At 37.7% G+C, this 24,892-nt stretch overlaps 8 protein-coding genes and 1 long non-coding RNA gene across 12 annotated transcripts; 3 read left to right on the plus strand and 6 right to left on the minus strand.

The window, feature by feature from the left end:
- Positions 1 to 411: 411 nt before the first annotated feature.
- On the minus strand, positions 412 to 926 carry LOC145737601 (cytochrome c oxidase assembly factor 1 homolog). The gene has a single exon (XM_081992345.1). The coding sequence runs from the start codon at positions 845 to 847 to the stop codon at positions 446 to 448; it is 402 nt and encodes a 133-aa protein (XP_081848471.1). The 5' UTR covers positions 848 to 926; the 3' UTR covers positions 412 to 445.
- A 1,060-nt stretch (positions 927 to 1,986) lies between these two features.
- Positions 1,987 to 3,115, minus strand: LOC145737749 (uncharacterized). Its single transcript, XM_081992574.1, has 3 exons — positions 3,012 to 3,115; positions 2,508 to 2,943; positions 1,987 to 2,270 (listed from the first exon to the last, which is right to left on the minus strand). Exons 1-3 carry the CDS (start codon positions 3,024 to 3,026, stop codon positions 2,149 to 2,151), a joined length of 573 nt encoding a protein of 190 aa, XP_081848700.1. The 5' UTR covers positions 3,027 to 3,115; the 3' UTR covers positions 1,987 to 2,148.
- A 982-nt stretch (positions 3,116 to 4,097) lies between these two features.
- On the minus strand, positions 4,098 to 5,826 carry LOC145737885 (uncharacterized). Of its 2 annotated transcripts, none has more exons than XM_081992728.1 (4): positions 5,670 to 5,826; positions 4,818 to 5,090; positions 4,624 to 4,768; positions 4,098 to 4,569 (listed from the first exon to the last, which is right to left on the minus strand). In XM_081992728.1, exons 1-4 carry the CDS (start codon positions 5,685 to 5,687, stop codon positions 4,157 to 4,159), a joined length of 849 nt encoding a protein of 282 aa, XP_081848854.1. In that variant the 5' UTR covers positions 5,688 to 5,826; the 3' UTR covers positions 4,098 to 4,156. The 2 variants fall into 2 exon arrangements, with proteins under 2 accessions (XP_081848854.1, XP_081848853.1); XM_081992727.1 differs by having other exon boundaries at positions 4,098 to 4,572; positions 5,670 to 5,825.
- A 131-nt stretch (positions 5,827 to 5,957) lies between these two features.
- LOC145737891 (uncharacterized) lies at positions 5,958 to 16,182 on the plus strand. 2 transcript variants are annotated; one of them, XR_014180519.1, is made up of 9 exons: positions 5,958 to 6,103; positions 6,140 to 6,241; positions 6,380 to 6,491; positions 6,556 to 6,620; positions 7,416 to 7,529; positions 7,594 to 7,695; positions 7,828 to 7,924; positions 7,989 to 8,081; positions 16,113 to 16,182. It is a non-coding gene; the product is annotated as an uncharacterized LOC145737891 (long non-coding RNA). The 2 variants fall into 2 exon arrangements; XR_014180518.1 differs by having other exon boundaries at positions 5,958 to 6,241.
- On the minus strand, positions 8,493 to 9,676 carry LOC145737888 (uncharacterized). The gene is made up of 3 exons (XM_081992730.1): positions 9,522 to 9,676; positions 9,096 to 9,341; positions 8,493 to 9,045 (listed from the first exon to the last, which is right to left on the minus strand). The coding sequence occupies exons 1-3, from the start codon at positions 9,534 to 9,536 to the stop codon at positions 8,686 to 8,688; spliced, it is 621 nt and encodes a 206-aa protein (XP_081848856.1). The 5' UTR covers positions 9,537 to 9,676; the 3' UTR covers positions 8,493 to 8,685.
- Rbsn-5 (Rabenosyn-5) lies at positions 14,095 to 15,809 on the minus strand. Its single transcript, XM_081992723.1, has 7 exons — positions 15,620 to 15,809; positions 15,311 to 15,570; positions 15,110 to 15,260; positions 14,839 to 15,053; positions 14,584 to 14,781; positions 14,368 to 14,533; positions 14,095 to 14,312 (listed from the first exon to the last, which is right to left on the minus strand). Exons 1-7 carry the CDS (start codon positions 15,753 to 15,755, stop codon positions 14,152 to 14,154), a joined length of 1,287 nt encoding a protein of 428 aa, XP_081848849.1. The 5' UTR covers positions 15,756 to 15,809; the 3' UTR covers positions 14,095 to 14,151.
- On the minus strand, positions 16,075 to 22,396 carry Sec10 (Exocyst complex component Sec10). 2 transcript variants are annotated; one of them, XM_081992722.1, is made up of 16 exons: positions 22,227 to 22,394; positions 21,728 to 21,855; positions 21,463 to 21,580; positions 21,208 to 21,405; positions 21,090 to 21,154; positions 20,852 to 21,035; positions 20,581 to 20,798; positions 20,408 to 20,518; positions 20,257 to 20,352; positions 17,706 to 17,865; positions 17,419 to 17,654; positions 17,066 to 17,152; positions 16,786 to 16,891; positions 16,575 to 16,731; positions 16,371 to 16,528; positions 16,075 to 16,317 (listed from the first exon to the last, which is right to left on the minus strand). In XM_081992722.1, the coding sequence occupies exons 1-16, from the start codon at positions 22,257 to 22,259 to the stop codon at positions 16,231 to 16,233; spliced, it is 2,142 nt and encodes a 713-aa protein (XP_081848848.1). In that variant the 5' UTR covers positions 22,260 to 22,394; the 3' UTR covers positions 16,075 to 16,230. The 2 variants fall into 2 exon arrangements, with proteins under 2 accessions (XP_081848848.1, XP_081848847.1); XM_081992721.1 differs by having other exon boundaries at positions 17,419 to 17,865; positions 22,227 to 22,396.
- A 135-nt stretch (positions 22,397 to 22,531) lies between these two features.
- Positions 22,532 to 23,727, plus strand: Smug (Single-strand-selective monofunctional uracil-DNA glycosylase). Its single transcript, XM_081992729.1, has 2 exons — positions 22,532 to 23,412; positions 23,470 to 23,727. Exons 1-2 carry the CDS (start codon positions 22,822 to 22,824, stop codon positions 23,725 to 23,727), a joined length of 849 nt encoding a protein of 282 aa, XP_081848855.1. The 5' UTR covers positions 22,532 to 22,821.
- On the plus strand, positions 23,724 to 24,285 carry LOC145737889 (tRNA-specific adenosine-34 deaminase catalytic subunit ADAT2). The gene has a single exon (XM_081992732.1). The coding sequence runs from the start codon at positions 23,724 to 23,726 to the stop codon at positions 24,270 to 24,272; it is 549 nt and encodes a 182-aa protein (XP_081848858.1). The 3' UTR covers positions 24,273 to 24,285.
- Positions 24,286 to 24,892: the final 607 nt, after the last annotated feature.

A 24,892-nucleotide genomic window follows, 5' to 3' on the forward strand; every position in this document is an offset into this window, starting at 1 on the left:
AAAACCTTTGAGTGAGTTGCTTTGAGTACACAAATCAAACAATGTGTCAAAGTTTTGATGACATTTGACATTTACTACTGAACAAGCTTAAAGGAACCTTAAAACAATTTGCAGGGTGTCAAATGGTTCACTCTAAAGAATAAAAAATCAAGCATTGCCATGACTTTTTAGTGACATTTGACAGGTAGACTACCAAAAAGGACTTTCCCTTGTCTCACTGTGCAGTACAGTAAAGTACTTAAAAGTAAGTTTGGTTATAAAGTGTTTTACTGTTACCTTTGTTTAGGTGTTTTTGCCTAAAAGTCACAAAGCAGACTGTACTGGAGGAGCGGTGACTAGATTAGAACTTTTAGTCAGTGAATACACTAAAAAAAAATTATTTGAAGTTCCTCATGGTTATAATGAAACAACTTTTTGGTGACAATAATAAAAAAATTTGTATTGACTAGCACTGGGCGATCACAAGTTTTTTATTTGGTCTGTCGGCCACTTCTAATTCAACTCTTTTCAGGCTCCAGTGTTCACTGTGCCCCTCTCCTTCCTTCACAGCGAATATAAATAAATTACCTTTTTGATTACTACCCTTTAAAGGCACCTCAAACTGCGCATTGTCTCCTTCAATTTTGTTTTTTCTCTGATTGCCCACATCGATGTAGCCGGCTTTTATCGGTTCACCGAGTAAATGCACCGCGGCCGGGTGGGACCTGACTAGTTTCAGTGCATCTTTGTAGAACGGAGAAGACTTGACGTTGTCTTCTATTTTGCTCCTGGCTAGAAAACCCATTACCACCGTTGCCACCCCACCGAAAACCCCAATTTTCATTAGGGTTGCGTTGGACACTGTCATTTTCTTCAATAATGGTCCAGTCTCATAATTTGTTTTGTTTGGGGTACTGAACTGAAACCACCAAAATTTTTTTGTGGTTATGTTCACTTTTCTTTAACTAAATTCGTTTATTCCTTTTTTTTTATCGGTCAGAAATTAATCTGACAATTATCACGTGACTGCGCTAATTGTACACAAACAAGTGTCATGTGACAATTTTCACTTGCTTTAGCAAGGATTACAGGAATACAACCTTTTAATCTATTCTACTATCTAGAGACTCCTCTCAAAGGCTTCCTTCCGTATGCTTCTAAAGTAGTTAACAGCTTCCAAAAGTTTGTAAAACCGTCTACAAGGTTTCAAATGTCTTAAAAGCAGTCCAGAAACTTGAAAGCTCTTTAAACTGCCCAAACGCCTTTCAAATGTTTCTAAAGTAGTCTAAAAATGTTTTAAAAAAACTACAGAAACTCCAAAATATGTTTAGAGCCTTCCAAAACAGTCTAGAACATTATAAAGGCTTCCAAATAATCATTAACTAATCTAGAAGCTGTTAAAAAATTACAAGGCAGTCTAAAAGCTTCCAGAAGTTCAAATTCACATGTTTTAAAAGCAGTGCAGAACCTTTAATTCTCCTAAAGTAGTCTAAAAAATTTCAAAACACTACAGAAACTCCAAACAACCTTCCAAAACGTCTAGAAGCTTCTTATCATCTTCTAAATCATTAACTAGTCTATAGAAGCTCTCAAAAGATTTCAAGGCAGTCTAAAAGCAAAACTGGAAATTTTCCGACCCGAAAATTACATCTCTGGTGCAGCATATTTGCTATTTCCTACAACCTTTTAATAGACACGGAAATTATAATGATACTGGGGTTCCACCCAAGCAAAATATGCAACTAAAAGACGGTTTTCCTTTGTTCCTTGAAATGCTTTTCAAACACACGTTTCTATAATGTTTTATTACATCCGCATTGCATTGCAACGTGCGTGGAACTTGAGACTCGTACAGAAAGTTGACATTTTCTTCTTGCATGACCTTGTGGTGTGTTTTTTCCTCATTTTTGCCTTTTCTGAACGTGCTTTTTCATCTAAAAAATACTGCTCACCTTGAGTGTCGATGACGCAATTCACCATCACCGCAAGAACAAATAATACAGGGCGTTTAAAAATAAATAGCGTTTAATTATTATTACACATTATACAATCACACACAAAATTTTACAGAAGCAAAATACAAAAAAATTGTGAAATATTACAACGTTGTTGTCAGCTGGTTTTCTAGCCCGCTACCCCTAAACGCTCATTTTTTGAGGGTGTTGTTGGTTAATGACCGCAGAATGGGTAGTTTGGACAGGAACCAGGATCAACTCCGGCGGGGATTTGAGCCCCAGGTCCGTTGGGAATTCCCGCCGGTGGTCCGGCGTTCCATTGGGGCTGTTGGGGTGCTAGAAAATCAACAAATTAATGATCAACCTGGCAACGTTGCACCGCTATTGTCATGTCAACATTTTTGACATTTACAGAAGTTTAGAGGTTAAGTGCGGGTTTTTTTTGTGTAAAAGTGAAAATTATGGGGTTTTCAGGTAAGTTTTTAGGCTTTCTGTTTATAGAATAGTAGATTTAGGGCCCCTATACTAGGTTTTAATTTGACTATGACATTTTGCACTCGTCTTGTTACCTACCGTTATTCCAATTTCTCCATCCTCCAGCGTTTTCGTATCCAGGTGCCAAAGCCTCGGCCAAACCCTCACCATGGTAGTCACCGTCACCGGTGTAACCACCCTGGTCCAACGCGTTCTGACTGTTGGGGTTCCATTGCGGAACGGGTTGGGGATTCCAGTTGTTTTGGGGAGCGTTCCATTGTTGTTGGGGTTGTTGGGTCCAGGCGGGCTGGGGTTGGTTCCATTGAGGTTGGGGCTGCGCCCACTGGTTTTGAGGCGCCCCCCAGTTGTTTTGCGGGGCTGAGGGTTGAGCAGCTACGGCGGGATTAGCGCAGTTGGGGAAGTTAGGGCAGGCTTGAGGGGACACTCCTGCGGGGTACAAGGAGGCTGGTAAACCGCCCGCCAATGGCCCGTTGTATACAGCCCAGGCTGAGGATAGGCACACAGCTATACTAACCTAAAATCAACGTTACAGGGTGTTTCAATAACACTTCACTTCACATCACTACGGTCACGCAGACTTACCAGTTTTACGAACATGTTGCTAAAATAGGTCGACAACAAGTGTTCCTTGGGTGGAAAATGGTGTACTTATATATATGGGGACCACACCCTGTAAAATTATTCACAATCATGGTGGTGACATTTTTATAGACTTGGGCCGTACCCACGCGTCTCTAAGAGGGGTTGCCTTCAGTTATTTGTGGTATTTTGCAAAAAAAACTCAATTTCAGCGTCTTCATTGATTGAAAAACATCCTTTTTTCGGTGGTTTTGATTCCGATTTTGCACCAGTTTGGACAAGGTGAACGTGTTCCGTTTTGTCTTTGGAATATCTAATGAGACTGTACCTTTGTGCGAAAGAATGACACAGTAGAAAAATTATTATTGTGGAATTAATCGACCGCGACAGCATAAAGTTTTTCCGCCTGCGAAAATACTTGTCAATATGCACACGTTTACACCAAATCGGGTTTAGTTGCGGTTTTAAATTGAATTTGAAAACAATTTTCCACGCCGTTTACTTTTATTAACTAAACTGATGGAGAAAAAGTTTCAATTTTGCTGTCCCTGAACACAAAAAAACCTTTAAACGCTCCGTAGGTCCCTATTTGAAAGCGCTTAACTTAAGCGACTAAGCAACTGATCACAGAGATGGAGCAAAAGTGACAGCTGTCAGTTGACATTTTTCTATCCTTGTCTAGTTCATTGATTTGTAATTGGTTGGTTTCCATTCTTATTAGATTAATGCTAAACGTTAATTAGTTTTAAATAGTATATTGCTAATTTTGATATTGTTCACATTCACGTTCGTCAAAAAGTTAATTTACATACACAAAAACGTCTTATTTGATTGTAGGTAATAGACAAAGATGGCCGTGATTACTCACACATCAACTGTCAAAACTGTTATGTCACTCCCAACTGGACTAAAATGTGAGAATTATTTCAAAAATTTCCAGAAGCCTCTAGAACCATTTTGAAAATGCCAGCGGCCTCTAGAAGAGTGAAACGCTTCAAGAAGTATTTAGATATTGCTAGAGAGAATCATTTGCAAGTACCAGAAAGGCGTCCACATGTGCGGCATTTACGTAAGTTTCAAACTACAGGGTGTATCAAAACATATATTAAAAATCTAATTTAACAAATAAATATTCACAAAAGTACATCTCATTGACAGTACGGATAATTGGGACACGCTGTACCATCCGATTGCCTGACTGGTTGGACATTGTTTTGTGCCGCCCTCACGTACTGAGGCACGAAAAGGGTGGCTTGGGCTCCCTGTCTTGGATAATACTGTTTGGCCGCCCCTTGAGGGGCAGTAATGTACTGCGGTGTTGTCACGTACTGCGACGCAACTTGTTGGGGACGGTACTGAACGCCTGGCTGGGCAGCGTACTGGGAGGCCGCCCGTTGAATAGGGTACTGCACCAAATTCGTCTTGGGGGAGTATTGAGCTGCTACTTGTTGGGCAGTGTACTGGACATTACCGGGGGCTGCAGAGTACTGGGAAGCTGCTTGTTGACCGGCGTACTGGATTGCTCCTGTGGAGGGTTGTTGGGGTTGGGCATATGACACACCTGCTGTAAGTTGGATTATTGTTATACGTAACCAAAGCTCTGGTACTGAATTACCAGCTACTTCAGGGGCTTGCGCTTCATCCAAACCTTCACCGTGATAATCACCGTCACCAATGTATTCACCGCGGTCCAGTTTCTGTTGAACGTCCGGTGAGTACTGGCTTTCAGGTCTTGGTGGGGCGGAGGGGGTGTTTGCGGCCTAAATAAACTTTGAGCACCACCTTAACGCACATGACATTGATGATTACCAGGTAACGGGGGTCTGAGGCTTTGGCAACCGCGCTCAACGTCACCAAAGGATTGGCGCAGTCCGGATAGTTGGGACAGGACTGGGCGTCCACACCAGCTGGGTATTGGGCGGGAGTGGGCAGCGATTCAAGGGTTTGCTGTGGCTGGTACTGTTGTTGCTGGTATTTCGGCTGTTGTTGGTACTGTACTGCTTGCGGTTGGTACTGGACTTGTTGATACTGTTGGGCAGGATACTGGGCGCTAGCCAACACCAACAAGCTTAACACCATAACCTAAACAAAATTTATGTAATATATAATAGCATCAAGTAGGAAAGTGGTTGTTGCGGCAATTGGGTTAATATGGTTCGCTTTAACGCGAAACTTTCAAATTTACCATCAACCTATAACACAATAATGGTGCAGTCTGGTATTTTTCGCTCCATATTTTATATGTTACTCGTGACTTCCTTGCAGTTACGTCGTGGTTAAATGTTACCTAATGCGTTTCTCGCTTCGTTGATTCTTTAAAGGACTTTCGTTTTCTCACACACACATTGTTCAATGTTTACTACGGCACGCTAAATCGGGTAATTAATTCGATTTGGGCGGTTTCGTAATTGTGTTTTTCTGTTCATTCATGAAAATTTTGTCAAGCAGGCTAATAGTTAGTTAGTAAATTTCAAAATTAAATTACAAACCATGGACCCATTAAAAAACTGCAATTTTCGGTTAACTTAATCAAAAATTAAGCTTAATCTAATAAGCTACACCATCAAAACTGTACGGTTTAAACTCTCCCCTGTATAGAATTAAAGTACCTTTTGTAAACGCACCCACTAAACCTAAAAATGTTAACTTTTTTCCACTTACCATCGATTGACGAAACATGTTCACTTTCGACCAGAGAGGTTTGGTGAAATGTTAATGATGTTTTAACCAAAAATGCCCGCCTCGTATATATTTATACACCGTTGGTACTACCGCCTTTCCACCATTCTCCCAATAAGCCACACCGGTGACCACCATAAAAGTAAGGGTAATACCTTCCTGATGGTGTGTGTAGTGATGTATTTTTATAGATTTATTGCCTCGCAAAAGGTCAATAATGTGTACTCATGTTATGATTTATATATTGGCCTTCCACAATGCTTAAACTTGTTAATAATCGTTTTTTTTTTTCGGAATTTTAGGCGAGAGAAAGCGCTTTGAAGCATCACCCCGAAAGCGCCTAAATTATGTCAAATTTCGATTTTCCAGGGCCTACTAGTACTAATAGTATAGAATATTAATGGCGGCGTTTAATGGTTAATATTTTCTTAATTGTGTGTGTTATTTATTAGCATTGGAAGAATGTAAAGGAACCTGGAGTGACTAGACAGGGATGCAGAACATTTTTCAAGTGATTTCAGGCTTAAAAGCATGAGGGCACAGTACAAAATAGAGTGAGTAAACTTACTAGTACATACAAGTATTTTACGGTATAAAACAGTGTCATTTGGTGAATCCACAATATGATTTATATATTGGCCTTCAACAATGCTTAAACTTGTTAATAATCGTTTTTTTTTTCGGAATTTTAGGTGAGAGAAAGCGCTTTGAAGCATCTAAGAAAGCGCCTAAAATATGTCAAATTTCGATTTTCCAGGGCCTACTAGTACTAATCGCATAGAGTGCTAATGGCGGCGTTTAGTGGTTAGTTTTTGTAATTGTAGTTAATATTTTCTTCAATATTTTAATTGTGTGTGTTATTTATTAGCATTGGAAGAAAGTAAAGGAACCTGGAGTGACTAGACAGGGATGCAGAACATTTTTTGTCATTTGGTGAATCCACAATATGATTTATACAGAGTGATTCCAAAGTTGGTGCTTTCCTTTCACCTGCGAATAGGGCTTCAAAAATAAGGTTTTTTTTTCCTTTGACGCTTTTTCGAAATATGAACAATAACGAAGATACAGGGTGTCAAAATTTTACTGAAAAAATAAAAATTTAATGATTTTGACCAAACCACTCGAAGTAATTAAACAAAATTTTGTAGGTGTCAGTAGCTACGTGGAAAGGAAATTTTCCAAGAAACAACAATTTTTTGCGTTTACCAGTGGCGCGCGTATAATTTTTTAAAAACATTTTCGAAAAAAAATATTACCCTACTAGTTTTTTTTTCAACATAAAATTTATTATTGAATTCCTTGTTCAATTCTAAAAATAAAACCCCTTTTATTATTTTTTGCTACGACGCACCGCTTTCGAGTAAAAAAATAAAAACCATCTTAATGCGTGCCTAAAATTAAATGCTGTTTTAATTTAAAATGTCAAATTATTAAAACTTAGTTCAAAGGGGGCTGAAATCTTTTGTTTTTGTTTATGTCTGTTGATAAAGAATAACCTGTAGTTAGTTAAAATTAAATTTAAGTTATTCTTTATTTTGTTTTTTTTTCAGTAAAATTTTGACACCCTGTATCTTCGTTATTGTTCATATTTCGAAAAAGCGTCAAAGGAAAAAAAAGCTTATTTTTTGAAGCCCTATTCGCAGGTGAAAGGAAAGCACCAACTTTGGAATCACCCTGTATATTGGCCTTCAACAATGCTTAATAATAGTTTTTTTTCCGTAATTTCAGGTGACAGAAAGCGCTTTCAAGCATCACCCCGAAAGCGCCTAAATTATGTCAAATTCAAATTTTCCAGCGCCTACTAGTACTAATCGCATAGAGTGCTAATGGCGGCGTTTAGTGGTTAGTTTTTGTAATTGTAGTTAATATTTTCTTCAATATTTTAATTGTGTGTGTTATTTATTAGCATTGGAAGAAAGTAAAGGAACCTGGAGTGACTAGACGGGGATGCAGAACATTTTTTTAGTGGCTTCAGGCTTAAAAGCTTGAGGGCACAGTACAAAACAGAGTAAGTACACTTATTAGAGTATTTTACGGTATAAAACAGTTTCATTTGGTGAATCCACAATATGATTTTTATATTGGCTTTCAACAATGCTTAAACTTGTTAATAATAGTTTTTTTTTTTCCGTAATTTCAGGTGACAGAAAGCGCTTTGAAGCATAATTATGTCAAATTCAAATTTTCCAGCGCCTACTAGTACTAATCGCATAGAATGCTAATGGCGGCGTTTAGTGGTTAGTTTTTATAATTGTAGGTAATATTTTCTTCAATATTTTAATTGTGTGTGTTATTTACTAGCATTGGAAGGAAGTAAAGGAACCTGGAGTCACTAGACAGGGATGCAGAACATTTTCCAGGCTTAAAAGCATGTAAGGCACAGTACACAACAGAGTAAGTACACTTACTAGTACATACAAGTATTTTACGGTATAAAACAGTGTCATTTGGTGAATCCACAATACTATTAAACTTTAATGGGGACTGGCAGTAAAGAAAACTTACTTAAAAACTCAATGTTTTGACAGTAGTGGCAACAATTAATTCAGCCATATTGGTATTTTTGACAAGTAACTTTAGTATAGGAGGCGGTGGATTAAGTAGTTTTTTCCGCTAGAGGGCTTTTCAATCAATTTGTATGCACTATTCAATTTAAACTTGAATAATTACCTTATTTGTCTGGTGTGATGTGGATTTTTATATGTCAATGGATAGGCAATGAAATGGGCTTCCCAAATATATAATTACGTATGGGTTGGTAGTTTATGGGAATTTTTTTAATTGGATAGAAATCAAACCATTGGCTATGTATAAATTATATACGTCAAATGTATTAGTTAGTTTTTCCTTGTACAAAAATCACTTAGAAAATTTATACAACTAAAAAAAAGTCACACGTCATAATACAGAAAACACAACATTTACACTATCTATACACTTTGGATAACAACATGTTGTCAGCTGGCAGTCTGAGTTTCAAAATCACTGGTGTACTTGTTTAGGCGTGACAGAAGGGGTAGTTGGGACAAGCCTGGGCGTTGACACCGGCTGGAATTTGGGCGGGTTGGGCGGCCGGAGCGGCGTATTGTTGCGGTTGGTAGGCTGGGGCGGGGTTGTATTGGGGCGCGGGCTGGTACTGGGGTTGGGGTTGGGCTTGAGCTTGTGGGGCGTAGCCTGGGGCTAGAGCTTCGGCCAAACCTTCACCACGGTAGTCACCATCGCCGATGTATTCTCCACGGTCCAATTTTTGCTGAACGTCGGGACTGTATTGGCTGCGGGTGGCTGGGGCGTATTGTTGGGCGTACACCGGGTTGTATTGGGATACTGGGGCTGGAGTGGCAGCAGGTTGGGGCTGGTACTGCAAGTACAAGGTTGATATAACCTTTAAAATCTCTTAAAATAACATACCTGAGAGTATTGAGGGGCGGGTTGTTGGTATTGTGGGGCGGGTTGTTGGTATTGTTGAGCTTGAGGGTATTGAGGTGCAGCGTTTTGGCTGATGGCAACCAAGGGATTGCTGCAGTCAGGGTAGTTGGGGCAAGACTGAGGGTTGATACCAGCTGGGTAGAGGGAGGCTGGTTGTCCTCCAGCTAGAGGCCCTTGGTAGGGCTGGTGTTGGCTTAGGGCGCACCCAACGAAGCAAACAAAGACGGCCTGAAATACAAATTATGTGTTGGATTACCAGATTTTCCTGTAACTCAATGACGTAATAACGGATCCTTGCTAGTGAAAGGTACTGTGGCTTACGCGGAAGGTAATAAATGAATGGCATTTTGTTTAGAAGACACTGAATTTCAAGTGACTTTCTGAACACTTTTTTTTGAAAACACTTACCAGTTTTACAAACATTGTTGTTTCGGTTTTTGCGAACGAAATGCAAATGACTGCCTATCCAAAATTCTCCTTATTATTTATACAGGTACCGCACCCCTGCCTCGTTGCGACAAGTAACCCTGAACTTAGTCGAAATTCGACAAGAGAAGAAAATTTTTACGCCCGATAATATAATTGGTTCTTGTGCCGGTTTTTTTCTCATACGAAAACGGATCAGTTTACGTCGTCAACCTTCCTTTTTCATTTCAAGTTCCGCCGGTCACTTCTTTTATTGTTATGTCCACGCAAAACTATACAGGGCGAGGACGGTTTAAGTAAAGTAGCCAGTGCAAGAGTTATTTTGCTGTCACTGGTATAGATGAGTACGCCACTGCTTGTTTTGACAGATCACAGACGACTAATCAAATTGTCAAGTCTCCATTGGTCATGTGACTGACAACCAATGTTGCCAGGTTTTGTATCTACCGTTTTTAGTTACGTTATTGCCGTTGTGTTGGTTGTGAAACATTTCATATACTTTTTCAGTTTATTGAATAGGAAATTTAATAAGGATTCTAAAAATGAGTTTTAAACAATCTTCAAATTATTCTCTAAAATCACGTGATGTCTGTCACTATTGTCAGAATTGTTGAATTGTCACAAGACAATTTTCTGAAATTTAACAGTTGTTTTGACAATTGTCACTTCATAGTCTAGCTGAATAGTCCTTTGAAATCACGTGACAATTGTCAATAACATCAAAACTGTCAAACTATGCTCTAAAGTTGCAAAAATGGGCATTTAGAAATGTTTTCTTGCAATACTTTATGTAAAACGTATTTCTGAGATTTATGACCGTTATTTTGCCAATTGTCACGTGACCATCTAACTAAATAGTCTTCTGAAATCACGTGACAACTGCCACTAATGTGAAAACTGTCAAACCATGCTCAAAAGTCGCAAAAATCAGGATTTAAAAATGTTTTCTTGCAGTATACGATATAAAGAGTGTTTTTGAGATTTATGATTTTTGACAATGGTCACGTGACCGCCTAGCTAAATTATCCTTTAAAATCACGTGATATATATTTAAAAAATTAATGAAAAATCTGTATTTTTGAAGTACGGTTTTTATAGCAACAATCAATTATTAAAATTTTTGACAAATATTAAAAGACTAATAATGTATCATACCTATAATGTAAAACGAATGAATTTGTTTTGGTCTACCGTTTTTTGACTGATTATTCTACCGCCATTCAATATTTTGACTTGGCAACACTGCTGACAACTGTCAAACGAAAATTTCATGGCTTGCCACGACGAAATTCTGTAAAAAAAATCAAATTCACTGTGGTTGGGTTAATTTACTTAAATTAAATTCCTGAATGCGAATATAAACTTGACAACGATTCAATGACGTCACTTTTACGTTTATGCGTGTGGGAGAGAGAGACGGCAATAATATGATTGATCTCAAAGGTTATTTCATACATTAATTGAGTGGGTTATTAATATTAATAAGGAAAGTAGTTGTTCTTAAGGAATGCCATATTTTAAACTAATTCACGTTTTATAACGAATTATTTAATAATTAACAAATATAGTTTGATGGCACGGAAAATTGACAACAACGCCAGGAAAAATAGTCTGCAATGGTGATTTTTGTACGAAACAAGGTCGTCAATTTTCGCAATAATAATGGAAAGCTTATTCGTACATTAATGCATCTGGGTGGGTACCATAAAATCTGAAGGTTTCTGAGTGTATTATAAAAATTTTTACAGTGTTCATCAAACTTCAGCCTACTATAATATAATGCGTAGTTTGTGATTGGTCAAAAAAGAGCAACTGTCAGTTTTTTTTGGCCAATCACAAACTACTAATACTTTAGCATTTAATGTGCGAATGTTGGGCGGTTGCAAAAAGCAACTGGAAAGTTCAGAAACAAGCGGCAACGCCCTTAAGTTACATTAAACTAAGTCATGGTCTTGCGGCCTTGATATTATAGTAGAGAATGCGACTGAAGAGTTTTAGCGTGGGTGAATTACCGTATTTTATAATATTATATCAAAATAGTCCGAGTGCATTGGCTTGATTATTCCCTGAGAGTGGGTACGGTTCAAATTCGCTTACAATACGGTCACTGTCGTAGGGGGATTCTCCTGCAATCCAAACGCTTGTAATAAGCAAAAACGAACCTTATTTACACAAAGAAAAGTAAGAATTCTGCCCTTTAGAGGGAGGAAACAGCATAACAGGAAAATTACAATAAAACCAAAGAATTTCAAGGCAAAAGTATACTGAAATGCACACGCATTTCGTTACTAACCTTAATGGTAATGAAATCAACTTTTAACATGCTCTACATATTTTCAAATTCATAAAGCAGAACGGGGAATACTTATTGCATAGTATATACAAGGAATGGTGGAAATTTCTAGAAAAAGGAATAAGAAGAAGAGAAAACCCATATATCAATGCTCCAGAAGAGGTTCCCAAAGTGGTCCAGGTCCTCTCCTCCAGACAAAGATAACAGTTTCGTAAATGTCGTTCAACATATATCAGTCACGTGACCGCTTCATCAAAGTGTCCGTTTAAAATCTCGTGATCGACTGTCACATTTTGGCAACTTATTGCTCTTTTGCTGTAATTTTCAATTTTTTCTACCTTTGCAGTAGTTTTATTGACCTGAACAAAACAGTTAAAAGTCGCGTTATCTGTTCTAATAATTGTAATAAACTAGTGACAATTCAGGTATGCAAAAAAAAAAAATGGGCGTTCACTGTCACCGTGTAACAAAACCGGTTATTTCAGGGTCGTTTGTTTGATACATATAAACTTACTCTTTAGTAACATATTAGATTATTGTATTTCAATCTGCTAACAGAACAAAGTCTTCTTGACAGTATACGTTGCGCTTGTCTCGCTCTCTTGACCTAAAAAAAAAACGAGGATACCTGATTAATTTACGTAATCACGGTGAGATGGCACCACTAAACGCACATTCTGTTGGAAAATGTCAGTTTCAATGCGGCGTTGCCTAGTTGACAAATCACATTTTTTGTTTTGTTTCTATTAGGCAAAAAGTAACATTTTCTGTGTGTTTTCTTTAATTATTATTGTGTTTCACTATGTTGTAGTTTTAGTTTAGTTATTTGTTTTATTAGTTTATTTTTCACTGTCACGTGACTGTTTGTAGCTTAAAATGAACCACCAGATTTAAGAGTTTAAAACATTAATGGCTAATTGCACCGACGAAATTAAGGGCACCCTAAGGTTCCCCTAGGCTAAGTTGTGTTTTGACTGTGACAGATCATGTGCAAAATGTCATATTCAAATTAAAACCCCTAGTCTAGAGGTGCCCTTAAATGTGTCGGTGTAATCGGCCCTAAATAAAAGTCACGTGACCTTTACAAATAAAATTTGAGTATTGAAAATCGTCACGTGACCATTAGGTCTTCGTTTTGACGTTAAAATAATTGAAAATTGTCACGTGGCCATTTGCACTGTACAGAGGGTCACGTGTGTCTTTAAAAATATCACTTTAAACTGAGAAACGATTACGTGATCCTTCAAATGACATTTTGACATTTAAAACTGTCATGTGACATTATAAAATCCATTTTTAATCTTAAAAGAGTCACGTGACCTTTAGGATCCGTTTTGAATTTAAAAAAGGGTCACGTGGACTAAAAAAAATTAATTTGAGTATTGAAAATTGTCACGTGGTTATTTGCACATTATAAGGAGTCAGGTGACTCTTCAAATAATACTTTAACACCTAAAACAGTCACGTGACCTTTAGGATTTCGTTTTTGACGTTAAAATAATTGACAATTGTCACGTGGCGATTTGCACTGTAAAGAGGGTCACGTGTGTCTTTAAAAATATCAGTTTAAACTGAAAAACGATCACGTGACCCGTCACGTGACATTTAAAACTGTCACGTAACATTATAAATTTTATTTTTAATCTTAAAAGAGTCACGTGACCTTTAGGATCTCTTTTGACATTAAAAAAGTCAAGTGATTTGAAAAAAAAAAGTCTAAACATAAAAACATGGGACAAACATGTCATGTGACGTTAAAAATGACATTTTAATCTTACAAATAGATATGTGATTTAGTGGATCAGATTAAAACTAAAAAAACGGTCACGTGACCGTCAGGATTCTGTTTTGAGGTTAAAAAAGAGTCCCGTGTGACTTTTAAAATAAACAGAATCTTTATTATCGATACCTCAAACTAGAAATTCTTATCTTGTGTAGTTTTCAAAATACGCAATTTAATTCAAATTTATTTGAAAAAATCAAGCTTTCTTAGACAGTCCAGCAAAAGCAAGTGTATTATAGGAAATACGGCAACAGTTGGCAACTGTGTCTGCAATGACGAGCTATATTAGCGCCATCTCTTAGAGTTTACCTACAACTGAAATACATCAGGAAGCCCTTGAAGCGTAAGCGGCTTCCTTTTTGGGTGCCACTTTAATTACATTGCGCTGGTTGTCTGTACATGGTTTAATGGTTTTATTACGACCCCATGGAGCTCTAAAGATGCAAATTTGCGGCCCCAATTAAAAAAATAACAACTGATGACTTGAATAAGCTTTAATCATAAATGCTAACAATTTTTCAGCTATTTTACTGTATTTAACTAGATCTCTGTTGCTGCCTGTACGTTTCTTTCAGCATTCTCAAATTTTCCTCAAGTGAGGCAACCTCCTCAAATCTATGCGCTTTCCTAGCCTGATCGATGTAATTCCGTACTATCTGCATTTGCTCTATCAGCGGGTTTTCTTCGGTATTTGCATCTAAAGAGTTGAATAATTAATTTAAGTACCCCACATCTTCTAATACTCCTCCTACCTTGAATGGCATTAGCAGGCGAGGGAGACCAACCGGTAGTAACTGCCACAGTTTGAATTTGGGGCACCGTGTGATTGTCAGCACTTTTAAAGGACATTGAAAGTTTACGACGAATTTCCTCTAATTCGTCCGGATTTGGTGGGGCTGGCAGTGTCAGTAAATGGTCCTGCAATGACCCAACTTAAACTGGATGCAATCAGGGGTTATGGGACTTACTTTAATGTAATTTGATGTGGCTTTTCTGATATTACTTTGCACTGAAGCCGCTTTAGGTGTGTCAGGATCTACAGGTTCCTGAGCTATCTTTTTGCTCAAAGTGTCAATCATTTGAGCTTTTTCCGCTATAGAAAGCCGCAAAGACTGACAATCTTGCAGTAAATAGGTGCGTTCTCCCGCCGTTAAAGAGTTGTACATCTGAAAACCGTTTTAGGTGACAAAGTAAACATAGCACTAATTAACAATATTAATTACTTTATTATACATATCCACAGAGGTTTGAATATCCTTTTTATTGTTTTGCAACAATAAATACAAGTGCCAAACCTTAGGCTTGATCATCTGATCATTCTGCACTTTTCTTCTATTTTCCAGCATACCAAGACAGTGATTGCATATTCTTAAGGTGTCACCTTCCTTACCTGAATACTCCTGACCACCCACACTGTGTACGGGTGCTACAATACTTTCTACAAAACCCTACAATCAAATTGGCTTCACAGACAACAACTTAGTAAATATTTACGCGCCAAATCGAAGGGCAAAAAATACGAACAGTTATTGCACATAATACTGCCGCAAAGTCTGCAATGGTGTTGCCTTCTGGCAATGTTGAAACTTGCTGCACAAGAGGGACACCGGGTAACTGAAGAACCGTCCAGCCAGTCAACTAATTCCTGCACAAACAATGTAACTGGTTTTGGGTTGTTAATACTGCTTGAGCAACCTGTTCTTGTTGTTTCCTGTCATTTCCAAATGTCCTCAACAATCTGTCCAATCTAATAATAATTTTGTTAGTTTCTGTGGTGCGATGGTCTAACCTCTCCCGTCGGATGTCTTTAAAGTAATTCGTGTAACTGGTGTAGGGGCCGGGTTCCTGCGGATAACTCTGATCCAAATAGTATTTCTCTTCGGTCAACTGTTTAAAGTTTTGTAAGTCCTGGTCGTCTAGTTTAAAAATCTTCTTCTTCGCCTTGCCGTATATATCTAAACACCGTAAGAGAGTTAAATAGTCGTTTTAAACGAACCAAGTTACCTTTTAGGGACTTGAGAAACTCTTGTTCTTCAGAATGCCTATCCTGAAAGTGGCTGATTAGGTTATGGGGCGAACGCATATCTTTATGGCATATCGGGCACAGAAATCCTTCTTGAATATCGTTTGAGTCTGCCATAATTTCCGATTTAGTTGTATTTTTGTTTTACAAAATTATTGCAAACAACTCCTACTTAATTGTAAATATAACCTCAAATTTAAAGTGACAGTTTCGGTTCAATAGGTCACGTGACTTTGGAGTGAATTTGCAACTATGATGTCACGTGATCAGTGGTTTATACGGCACGTAGGACAAAATTAGGTTAGAATTGTTGTTTGTTTACTGATTTTCAGACCTTTTTAAATTTTCCTCCTGAAATATGGATATTACAGAGCGTTAACCAAGTGACTGCACCAAAACAAAGTTATGAATAGTTTGAAATGAAAATTCAGCACAGTTTTCACAAAAAAATATTATATATTTTGATTTTTCTAGACTGAACACTTTTATCATCAATATGGTACCAACAGCTGAAAGACATACAAGGCAAAAGTATTGAGTTGGTAAGTAATGTTATACATTAGAACCTTAAATAAAATGGTACTTAGAACAATTAGCTCTTAAAAATAGTAGGTTTCTGCGATTTAAAGTCACTCCTCAATTGAATGAAATTGTGTAAAATGGCCTTCTCCAAATTAACCTAAAACAACTTAAACATTAAAATGTTAACTTGTTAGGTTTGTAGTACCTTACCAAGGAGTCTTCTGAACAAACTTGATGCAAATTTTCCGGTTTCACTAGTAACAAATTGCAAAGTGCGTGTAAAGTTTCAAACAGTTCCGTAACTAAGGGACCCATAGATTTGGTACAGGAGCGATACTCATTCAAGTCGCATATGGCCACCATTGCACCTGGCGTTACGTATTAATTTAAAAAAACAACAATAAAGCAACCCACCTGCCGTATTATACTGAAACTGTAACATGTGATCGTAAATTGTTCGGTGTAAACGCACTCCTAGCTCTTCAAGCACTGACGTGACATTGTTGCCATCCAGATTGTCTTTTATCTGTCTTATTACGTTGGTAACGTATTGACAGACTGCTTTGCAGGCCTACAATCAACCCCAACTAGAATTAGGCCGGAAAAATGTTTACTTTGGTATTACGGGCGAGGAGACGGTATCAAAGTCATCAGATTCAGGCTTAAAGTCAGTTTTCCGTTGCTCCACTTGTAGGTAGAGTTTTACCCAGACTGACACTGCGTTCAAACACCTAAAGTGGTCGTGAATAAGCGAAATACAGGCCGTATTCGTTTTCAAGCTCCAGTGCGTTTTTGACGTCACGGTGACGTAATTTAGCAAAAGCATAATTTAACCAACTGTCAAATTACGTCATTGTGACGTCAAAAACGCGCTGAAAACGAATGCGACCACAGAGAGGACCAACCTGTCCAAACCTAGATTGACTTTTCGTTCCAAGTCCTCCAGAACAAACCGTTTCTTTTGTACACACTCATTATACTGCAATGTATTCCTAGAATTCACACTTAACACAGTTTAGTGAATATACAGGGTGGTTCAAATTGATTGTAGGATAATTCAAGATCATACAAACTGTAGTCGAAAAGTGATCCCTATTTTTAATTAGTTAAGTTCCTCAAATGAAATTTGGCCAGATTATTGGAAAAAAAACGCCAAATGAATACTTAACTTTTAACCATTATATGACACTTTGGTGTTTATTTTATGTACCCTTCAACCTACAATCAATTTGGACCACCTTGTATAGGAGTTTCGTACGTAATTAACGGCATCACCAGGTCTAAAAATTGTTTTTCAATTAAATGCGTCACATTGTTACATTGGTGGAGTATGGTGAAAAAATACAAAACTGGTGGTGTTTTAGCGCCCTCTACCACTGGAATGGCGTGCAAACCCAACTCGATCGCGTAATCCACGTGTTCGGTCAACAAACAGTTAATCAAAGTGTTTAATATTTTTGAGGCGTTTACCGCTTTTTCTTCAGGCTTTGATAACTGGAATACAACTCTATTGCTGCGTAAATTAAGCATTTTTATGAAACTTACAAGCTGGCAACGTAGGAAAGCGTTTTTGGTGTCCTGCAAAATGATTATCGCCAACTCTTCAGACAGAAACGTTTCCCCACCGTAGTTTTCTATTTGAGCTATATTGATGTTGGCTCTTGTGCCTATAACAGCTTGCAGGTCTCTGCGCAAGTCCTGAAAACTGATTTTTCCTTTATTTTGTTGAATTTTACTACTGGTTGGCTTAAATAAAACAAAATGTTGTCCTGTTACACCAATCAAAATAATAATTTCCAACAACTGTCACCTGTGTAAATTACCGTTACGTCAAAATGTCATTGAAAACAACAGATAGAGCAGACTTCAAGCTTTCCAAAAATATCCTCACATGAGTTGATTGATCACACCGTTTGGCCGCTAGAGAGCGTCAAAGTTCCTTCAGCATAAAATCACATATTTTTTGACACACGCTGCTTTGACCCTAAATTACTCCCTTATTTGACAAGTTACGTCAAAATGTTATTGAAAACAAAAGATAGAGCAGACTTCAAGCTTTCCAAAAATATCCTCACATGTGTTGATTAATAACACCGTTTGGCTGCTAGAGAGCGTCAAAGTTCCTTCATCATAAAACCACATATTTTGTGACACACGCTGCTTTGATCCTAGATTACTCCCTTATTTGACAAGATACGTCAAAATGTCATAGAAAACAAAAGATAGAGCAGACTTCAAGCTTTCCAAAAATATCCTCACATGAGTTGATTAATAACACCGTTTGACCGCTAGAGAGCGTCAAAGTTCCTTCATCATAAAACCACATATTTTGTGACACACGCTGCTTTGATCCTAGATTACTCCCTTATTTGACAAGTTACGTCAAAATGTCATTGAAAACAAAAGATAGAGCAGACTTCAAGCTTTCCAAAAATATCCTCACATGAGTTGATTAATAACACCGTTTGGCCGCTAGAGAGCGTCAAAGTTCCTTCATCATAAAACCACATATTTTGTGACACACGCTGCTTTGATCCTAGATTACTCCCTTATTTGACAAGTTACGTCAAAATGTCATTGAAAACAAAAGATAGAGCAGACTTCAAGCTTTCCAAAAATATCCTCACATGAGTTGATTAATAACACCGTTTGGCCGCTAGAGGGCGTCAAAGTTCCTTCATCATAAAATCACATATTTTGTGACACACGCTGCTTTGATCCTAGATTACTCCCTTATTTGACAAGATACGTCAAAATGTCATAGAAAACAAAAGATAGAGCAGACTTCAAGCTTTCCAAAAATATCCTCACATGAGTTGATTAATAACACCGTTTGGCCGCTAGAGGGCGTCAAAGTTCCTTCATCATAAAATCACATATTTTGTGACACACGCTGCTTTGATCCTAGATTACTCCCTTATTTGACAAGCTACGTCAAAATGTCATAGAAAACAAAAGATAGAGCAGACTTCAAGCTTTCCAAAAATATCCTCACATGAGTTGATTAATAACACCGTTTGGCCGCTAGAGAGCGTCAAAGTTCCTTCATCATAAAATCTCATATTTTGTGACACACGCTGCTTTGATCCTAGATTACTCCCTTATTTGACAAGTTACGTCAAAATGTCATTGAAAACAAAAGATAGAGCAGACTTCAAGCTTTCCAAAAATATCCTCACATGAGTTGATTAATAACACCGTTTGGCCGCTAGAGAGCGTCAAAGTTCCTTCATCATAAAACCACATATTTTGTGACACACGCTGCTTTGATCCTAGATTACTCCCTTATTTGACAAGTTACGTCAAAATGTCATTGAAAACAAAAGATAGAGCAGACTTCAAGCTTTCCAAAAATATCCTCACATGAGTTGATTAATAACACCGTTTGGCCGCTAGAGAGCGTCAAAGTTCCTTCATCATAAAACCACATATTTTGTGACACACGCTGCTTTGATCCTAGATTACTCCCTTATTTGACAAGTTACGTCAAAATGTCATTGAAAACAAAAGATAGAGCAGACTTCAAGCTTTCCAAAAATATCCTCACATGAGTTGATTAATAACACCGTTTGGCCGCTAGAGAGCGTCAAAGTTCCTTCATCATAAAACCACATATTTTGTGACACACGCTGCTTTGATCCTAGATTACTCCCTTATTTGACAAGTTACGTCAAAATGTCATTGAAAACAAAAGATAGAGCAGACTTCAAGCTTTCCAAAAATATCCTCACATGAGTTGATTAATAACACCGTTTGGCCGCTAGAGAGCGTCAAAGTTCCTTCATCATAAAACCACATATTTTGTGACACACGCTGCTTTGATCCTAGATTACTCCCTTATTTGACAAGTTACGTCAAAATGTCATTGAAAACAAAAGATAGAGCAGACTTCAAGCTTTCCAAAAATATCCTCACATGAGTTGATTAATAACACCGTTTGGCCGCTAGAGGGCGTCAAAGTTCCTTCATCATAAAATCACATATTTTGTGACACACGCTGCTTTGACCCTAGATTACTCCCTTATTTGACAAGTTACGTCAAAATGTCGTAGAAAACAAAAGATAGAACAGACTTCAAGCTAATAACGTCACTTACCCTCCACTTTGAATAGGTTTTTTTTGGTGGTTCTTGCTGTCGTAGTACTTTTGCAAATTGGAGGTGCATCGTTCTTTTAAACATTTCAGTTCGATCCTGTTAAACAAAACAAATTAGAGGAGAACAATAAATTACTAAATCGAAAACTTACTGTATGTACTCTTTAATATAGGGACTGAACAGTTTTGCGGTTAGTTTTGCTAAAAAGTTCTGATCGTTTCCCATATTGTAGGTACTCAGTTCAGTGGAAAACTGGTTTGTTCTAAATTAAAGGTATTGACGGTAATTGCGTAAGAAAATTCGTGATTGCTTTTTTTTTCATACCTGGAATGTAACTCATACAAAACTTGTAAATACTCATAACTTCCCGCTTTTAAACTCAATCTAGAATGCACATAATCTGACAGTTTCAACTGATACAAGTTCAGCACAAACTTAGCCATAACCTGTTCAGGATTGTTGAAAACTTCTTTAATAATTTCATAGTTGTGTTTACATAAGGGAACCAGATGAGCAAACACATCCTTACTCAACAAACAGCCCTACAAAAAGTCTGTTATACACTGAAAAACTGTGATAAATCGACTTGAAAGACCATTTGGCTTTGATCAATGTAAGCATCAATGCATTGGGAGTATCCTTTAAACTGAGATAGAACGTTTGCTATGGTTTTCATTCTGACTAAATCCTCTTTGCTCATGGCCCTTACAAAGTCTTCTATTAACGCTTTTTCAATATCTGAGTAAGTGCGTTCGATTTTCTTTTTTACGCTGTCAAACCTGCAATTTGCCTGTTAAAAACCTTTGGTTCTGTACCAGTTAATAGTAATTTACTTGGGTGAAGGCAAATCTTGAGAAATGAGAAACAGTTTTTGTATTATATCAGCAGCTTCGTCAATCTAGCAAGCACTAAATTAGTTTACCGGAATTGATGTTAGAGGGGGTTACTTACCCTGTAAGGGTCATTAAAAATCGAACTTGTTAGAGGCCCAATGGAGAGAAATTCACTTAAATGATTCATAAGTTTCTCAGCGTCCACAACGCGAGCTCGCGGTCCGTTTACGCTGTCCAACTGATCACCCAAATGCAGTACTTTGGTGGCGACATGATTGATTTTACTGTCCAGTTCTTGGAAGGTTTCAATAGCTTGCTGCAAAATTGCTTTTTTCAAGTCCAACACAAACAAGTTAATCTCAAAACACTGTACTTTGTTACGTTCAAGCAAGGTGTAGATTTCTTGAAAAAACATTGCCTCGTCCTCCCGCACCACCCCTTCTAGCCTCTCGTTCTTTTTCTGTTGACGTTCCTCCAATAATGTCAAATCCCTTTAAACACAAAAATTGTGCAAAAACATGTAGTGAGCAGAGCGTTTTTGACGTCACGATGACGTAATTTAGCAAAACCATAATTTGAGCAATTGTCAAATTGCGTCATTGTGACGTCGCATTCTCTCTATATGGGTGGATGCTCACTTGATGGCTTGTATAAAGGATTCGTGCAACATGGAAGGGTTTATATCGCCCACATCGTTGTCAGTTTTCGTCTCTGCTATTGTCCTCCACGCCAAACGTTCCACAAACTCTTCCGCATCGAATGGTTCCTGCAAAATTTTTATGGTGCAAAATAGTGGACGGAAAGGTTGTTTCTGTCTGTTCATAGAGGCAATTTCAACTGAAAATTGTTGGCTTTTATTGGTCGACATTGACATTTTAAGGATAATGGACATATTTCTCTGATTATTAGTTGGAGATTCCTTCTGCGAACAGACCTAAAGTCTATTTCAAAACTACCTTTATTTAAACCTTTTTTCTAGTGTCAATGACCGGAAAATGATAGAAATACATCTTCAAAGTCTTACTGATGAATATGATTTTGGATTACCCTGTATATACACAAAATAACAAACACACCAAGTCCACTATACTCCCACTAATAATGCAGTTTTTTGGGTCTCATACAAAAATGACTTACTTGCTCCAACTCCTTCATGTATTGTTGCATCATTTTGGTACCGTTCAGATGACACTTTTGTTGAAAACCACCACATAAACGTAATATAGACAAATTTAAAGAGAAACAGTACAAAAACTAAAAAAAACACAAATACAATCCTAACCTATTTCATCTGTTAATTGACAATGACACTTGACAGTTGATGTTATCTCTCTGTCCTTATCTAGATCGTGGTAAAGTGTGTTGTTTCTTGTCTCTCAAGAGTTTTGAGTAATTATTTGATGACCTTCCACTAATTTTAAACAAAAAAATTAAAAAAATCTCAAATTCTAGTGATATCAAAGAGTTTACAGTGTTGCCGGATTGAGGTAACAACAAATAACAAAAACACAAATGTAATCCTAACCTATTTCGTCTGTTAATTGACACTTGACAGTTGTTGTTATCTCTCTGTCCCTATCTAGATCGTGGTTCCCTGTCTCTCAGAGTTTTGAGTACCTTCCACTAATTTAAAAAAAGAAAGTGTACAGTGTTGCCGGATTGAGTTAAAACGATCATGTGATCAGCTATTAAATGATTCCCGGTCCAGTTTAAAAAGTGAATTATTAAGGAGATGTTAAAGAAAAAACTGTCCAATCAGCAAAAACTGGAAAAACCACAGTCAGGAGACTGCCTGACTGAAGACGTGTCCAAATATTTTTGCCTTCCGGCAGAATTAACAATGCCCCAATTCAGTAGACAAGTTCTGGACGTTCAACAAGCGTTCAGTGACCAATTGGCACAACTCGACTTCCAGAAACCCCCAATCCAGTACGTGTACAATCCTTTAGACTACGCCAAAATTCCTAACGAGTTGTACCACACAAAGTACTGCCAAACGGCCAAAAAACTCCTGTTTGTTGGTATGAATCCGGGTCCGTTTGGTATGTGCCAGACTGGTGTCCCATTCGGGGACGTTGGTCGGGTGCGGGAGTGGCTTAAAATCGAAGGGCCAGTGTCCAAACCTGTAAAAGAATGCCCTGAACGACCGGTGCGCGGTTTTCAGTGTACGCGCAAAGAACAGAGCGGCGACAGGTTTTGGAAATTTTGGGAGAGTCAATGTGGCAACCCTGAGAATTTTTTCAGAAATGCTTTTGTTTATAATTACTGTCCTTTAGCTTTTATGAATTCAAAAGGGCTTAACTTGACACCTGCTGACATTAAGGTGAGTTCACATGTACTAACTAGTCAAAAAAGTAGCTTTTTGGAAATTTTCTTTAAGGATTTCAAGGATCTTGAACTGGTTTGTGACAAATTCTTCTTGAAGGTGATTGAATTGTTTGAACCGCACTGTATCATAGCTATAGGACGTTACACAGAAAAACGTACTCAATTGCTGTTAAAAAAGAAGAAAATCCTCACTCCAATACTGTGCATGCCACACCCAAGCCCCAGGGCTGTAAACAATCAGAACTGGCATGAAAAAGCTAAGCAATTTCTAGTCCAGAACAACCTAACCAAGTATTTTAATCAAAAATGACTGATTCTAATGGCAATTCTACTGAAACCAATTCTGTGATAAGTGTAAGTGAGCAACAGTTTATGGAGAAGGCATTTAATTACGCCAGGGAGGCTTTGGCTAATCAAGAAGTGCCAGTCGGTTGTATTTTTGTGTTGGACAATGTCATTTTAGCAGTGGGACGTAATGAAGTGAATGAAACTAAAAATGCAACCAGACACGCTGAAATGATTTGCATTGACCAAGTGGTGGCCCACTGCAATGAAGGCAATTTACTTTTTAAGCATGTTTTTGCTAAAATTACGGTTTATGTCACTGTAGAGCCCTGCATAATGTGTGCTGCTGCTCTCTACGATTTGAATGTGCATAGTGTAGTTTTTGGTTGTAAAAATGATCGTTTTGGTGGCAGTACTGTTTTTGATGTAGCCCAAGTGTTCAAACACCCTCAAACTGTTGTTAAAGGTGGTTATAAGGCTGAACAAGCCATGCAATTACTCAAGCAGTTCTATCAAGGGCAAAACCCCAATGTTCCTAGTTGTAAGGTTAAGAACAAACAATTAAAATAAAAGTTTTTATGTTTAGAGTGTTTTACTTACTTAGTTACAATAACAAAAAAAGTTGACTACTTTAAGCTTAAACTAACAATTATTCTGATTTCCTGTAGTTCTTAATGTTGACAAGGACCCAAATTGGGATTGCGGTCATTCCTGCTGCAATGAAGAGGCCGTGGGCCACTTTTTCGGCAAAGGAAATTTTCACCTGTGGTGGTCCGGAGATTACCGACATGTGACGGCCTTGTTGGGCCACTTTTTGGGCTTGAAGGGCCAACCTGGTGCTGGTAAGGGCAAACATACTGAAATTTGGTTTTATTCAGTAACCCAGTTTGTTTATTTCGGTGTAATTGCGTGCAGTTGAAAGTTAGTTGGTAATAACTTACTTTGGGGCTTTAGTTTTCAAGGAATTTAGAGTAATCACAATTTTTTTTCACCTGGAAATGGTGCTTATGTAAGGGTTGCTGTCATCTGGCAATTTTGAAATTAGGAAAAAAACAGCTGTTTACAACGCTGTCAGAATACAAGGTTTGCACACGTGATGGTTTTACTGTTGTAATGTTCAAGATCACGTGATGAAACGTTGCAGTAGCGCCATCTATAATTTGTTTGAGATATAATGTTAGCTTCCATAT

Source organism: Ips typographus, linkage group LG14 (assembly GCF_016097725.1).
Source record: "Ips typographus isolate SLU linkage group LG14, UJ_Ityp_2.0, whole genome shotgun sequence".
Taxonomy (NCBI): Eukaryota; Metazoa; Arthropoda; class Insecta; order Coleoptera; family Curculionidae; genus Ips; species Ips typographus.

Coding starts and splice junctions, on each gene's coding strand:
- Rbsn-5 (XM_081992723.1), bottom strand. CDS start 15,755: ATGGCAGACTCAAACGATATTCAAGAAGGATTTCTGTGCCCGATATGC. Junction 15,054..15,109: donor TTTGCCCTTCGATTTGGCGC/GTAAATATTTAC, acceptor AGGGTTTTGTAG/AAAGTATTGTAGCACCCGTA. Junction 14,534..14,583: donor CCACATCAAATTACATTAAA/GTAAGTCCCATA, acceptor GGGTCATTGCAG/GACCATTTACTGACACTGCC.
- LOC145737749 (XM_081992574.1), bottom strand. Junction 2,271..2,507: donor ATGGAGAAATTGGAATAACG/GTAGGTAACAAG, acceptor TTGATTTTCTAG/CACCCCAACAGCCCCAATGG.
- Sec10 (XM_081992721.1), bottom strand. CDS start 22,259: ATGATGCAACAATACATGAAGGAGTTGGAGCAA. Junction 21,856..22,226: donor ACATGAAGGAGTTGGAGCAA/GTAAGTCATTTT, acceptor AAAATTTTGCAG/GAACCATTCGATGCGGAAGA. Junction 21,406..21,462: donor CCTTGCTTGAACGTAACAAA/GTACAGTGTTTT, acceptor GCAATTTTGCAG/CAAGCTATTGAAACCTTCCA.
- Smug (XM_081992729.1), top strand. CDS start 22,822: ATGTTAAAGAAAAAACTGTCCAATCAGCAAAAACTGGAAAAACCACAG. Junction 23,413..23,469: donor TGACACCTGCTGACATTAAG/GTGAGTTCACAT, acceptor ATTTTCTTTAAG/GATTTCAAGGATCTTGAACT.
- LOC145737885 (XM_081992727.1), bottom strand. Junction 4,769..4,817: donor CCTCAGACCCCCGTTACCTG/GTAATCATCAAT, acceptor AAGTTTATTTAG/GCCGCAAACACCCCCTCCGC. Junction 4,573..4,623: donor GCAAGCCCCTGAAGTAGCTG/GTAATTCAGTAC, acceptor TCCAACTTACAG/CAGGTGTGTCATATGCCCAA.
- LOC145737601 (XM_081992345.1), bottom strand. CDS start 847: ATGACAGTGTCCAACGCAACCCTAATGAAAATTGGGGTTTTCGGTGGG.
- LOC145737889 (XM_081992732.1), top strand. CDS start 23,724: ATGACTGATTCTAATGGCAATTCTACTGAAACCAATTCTGTGATAAGT.
- LOC145737888 (XM_081992730.1), bottom strand. Junction 9,046..9,095: donor CCGCCCCTCAATACTCTCAG/GTATGTTATTTT, acceptor TTGTACTTGCAG/TACCAGCCCCAACCTGCTGC.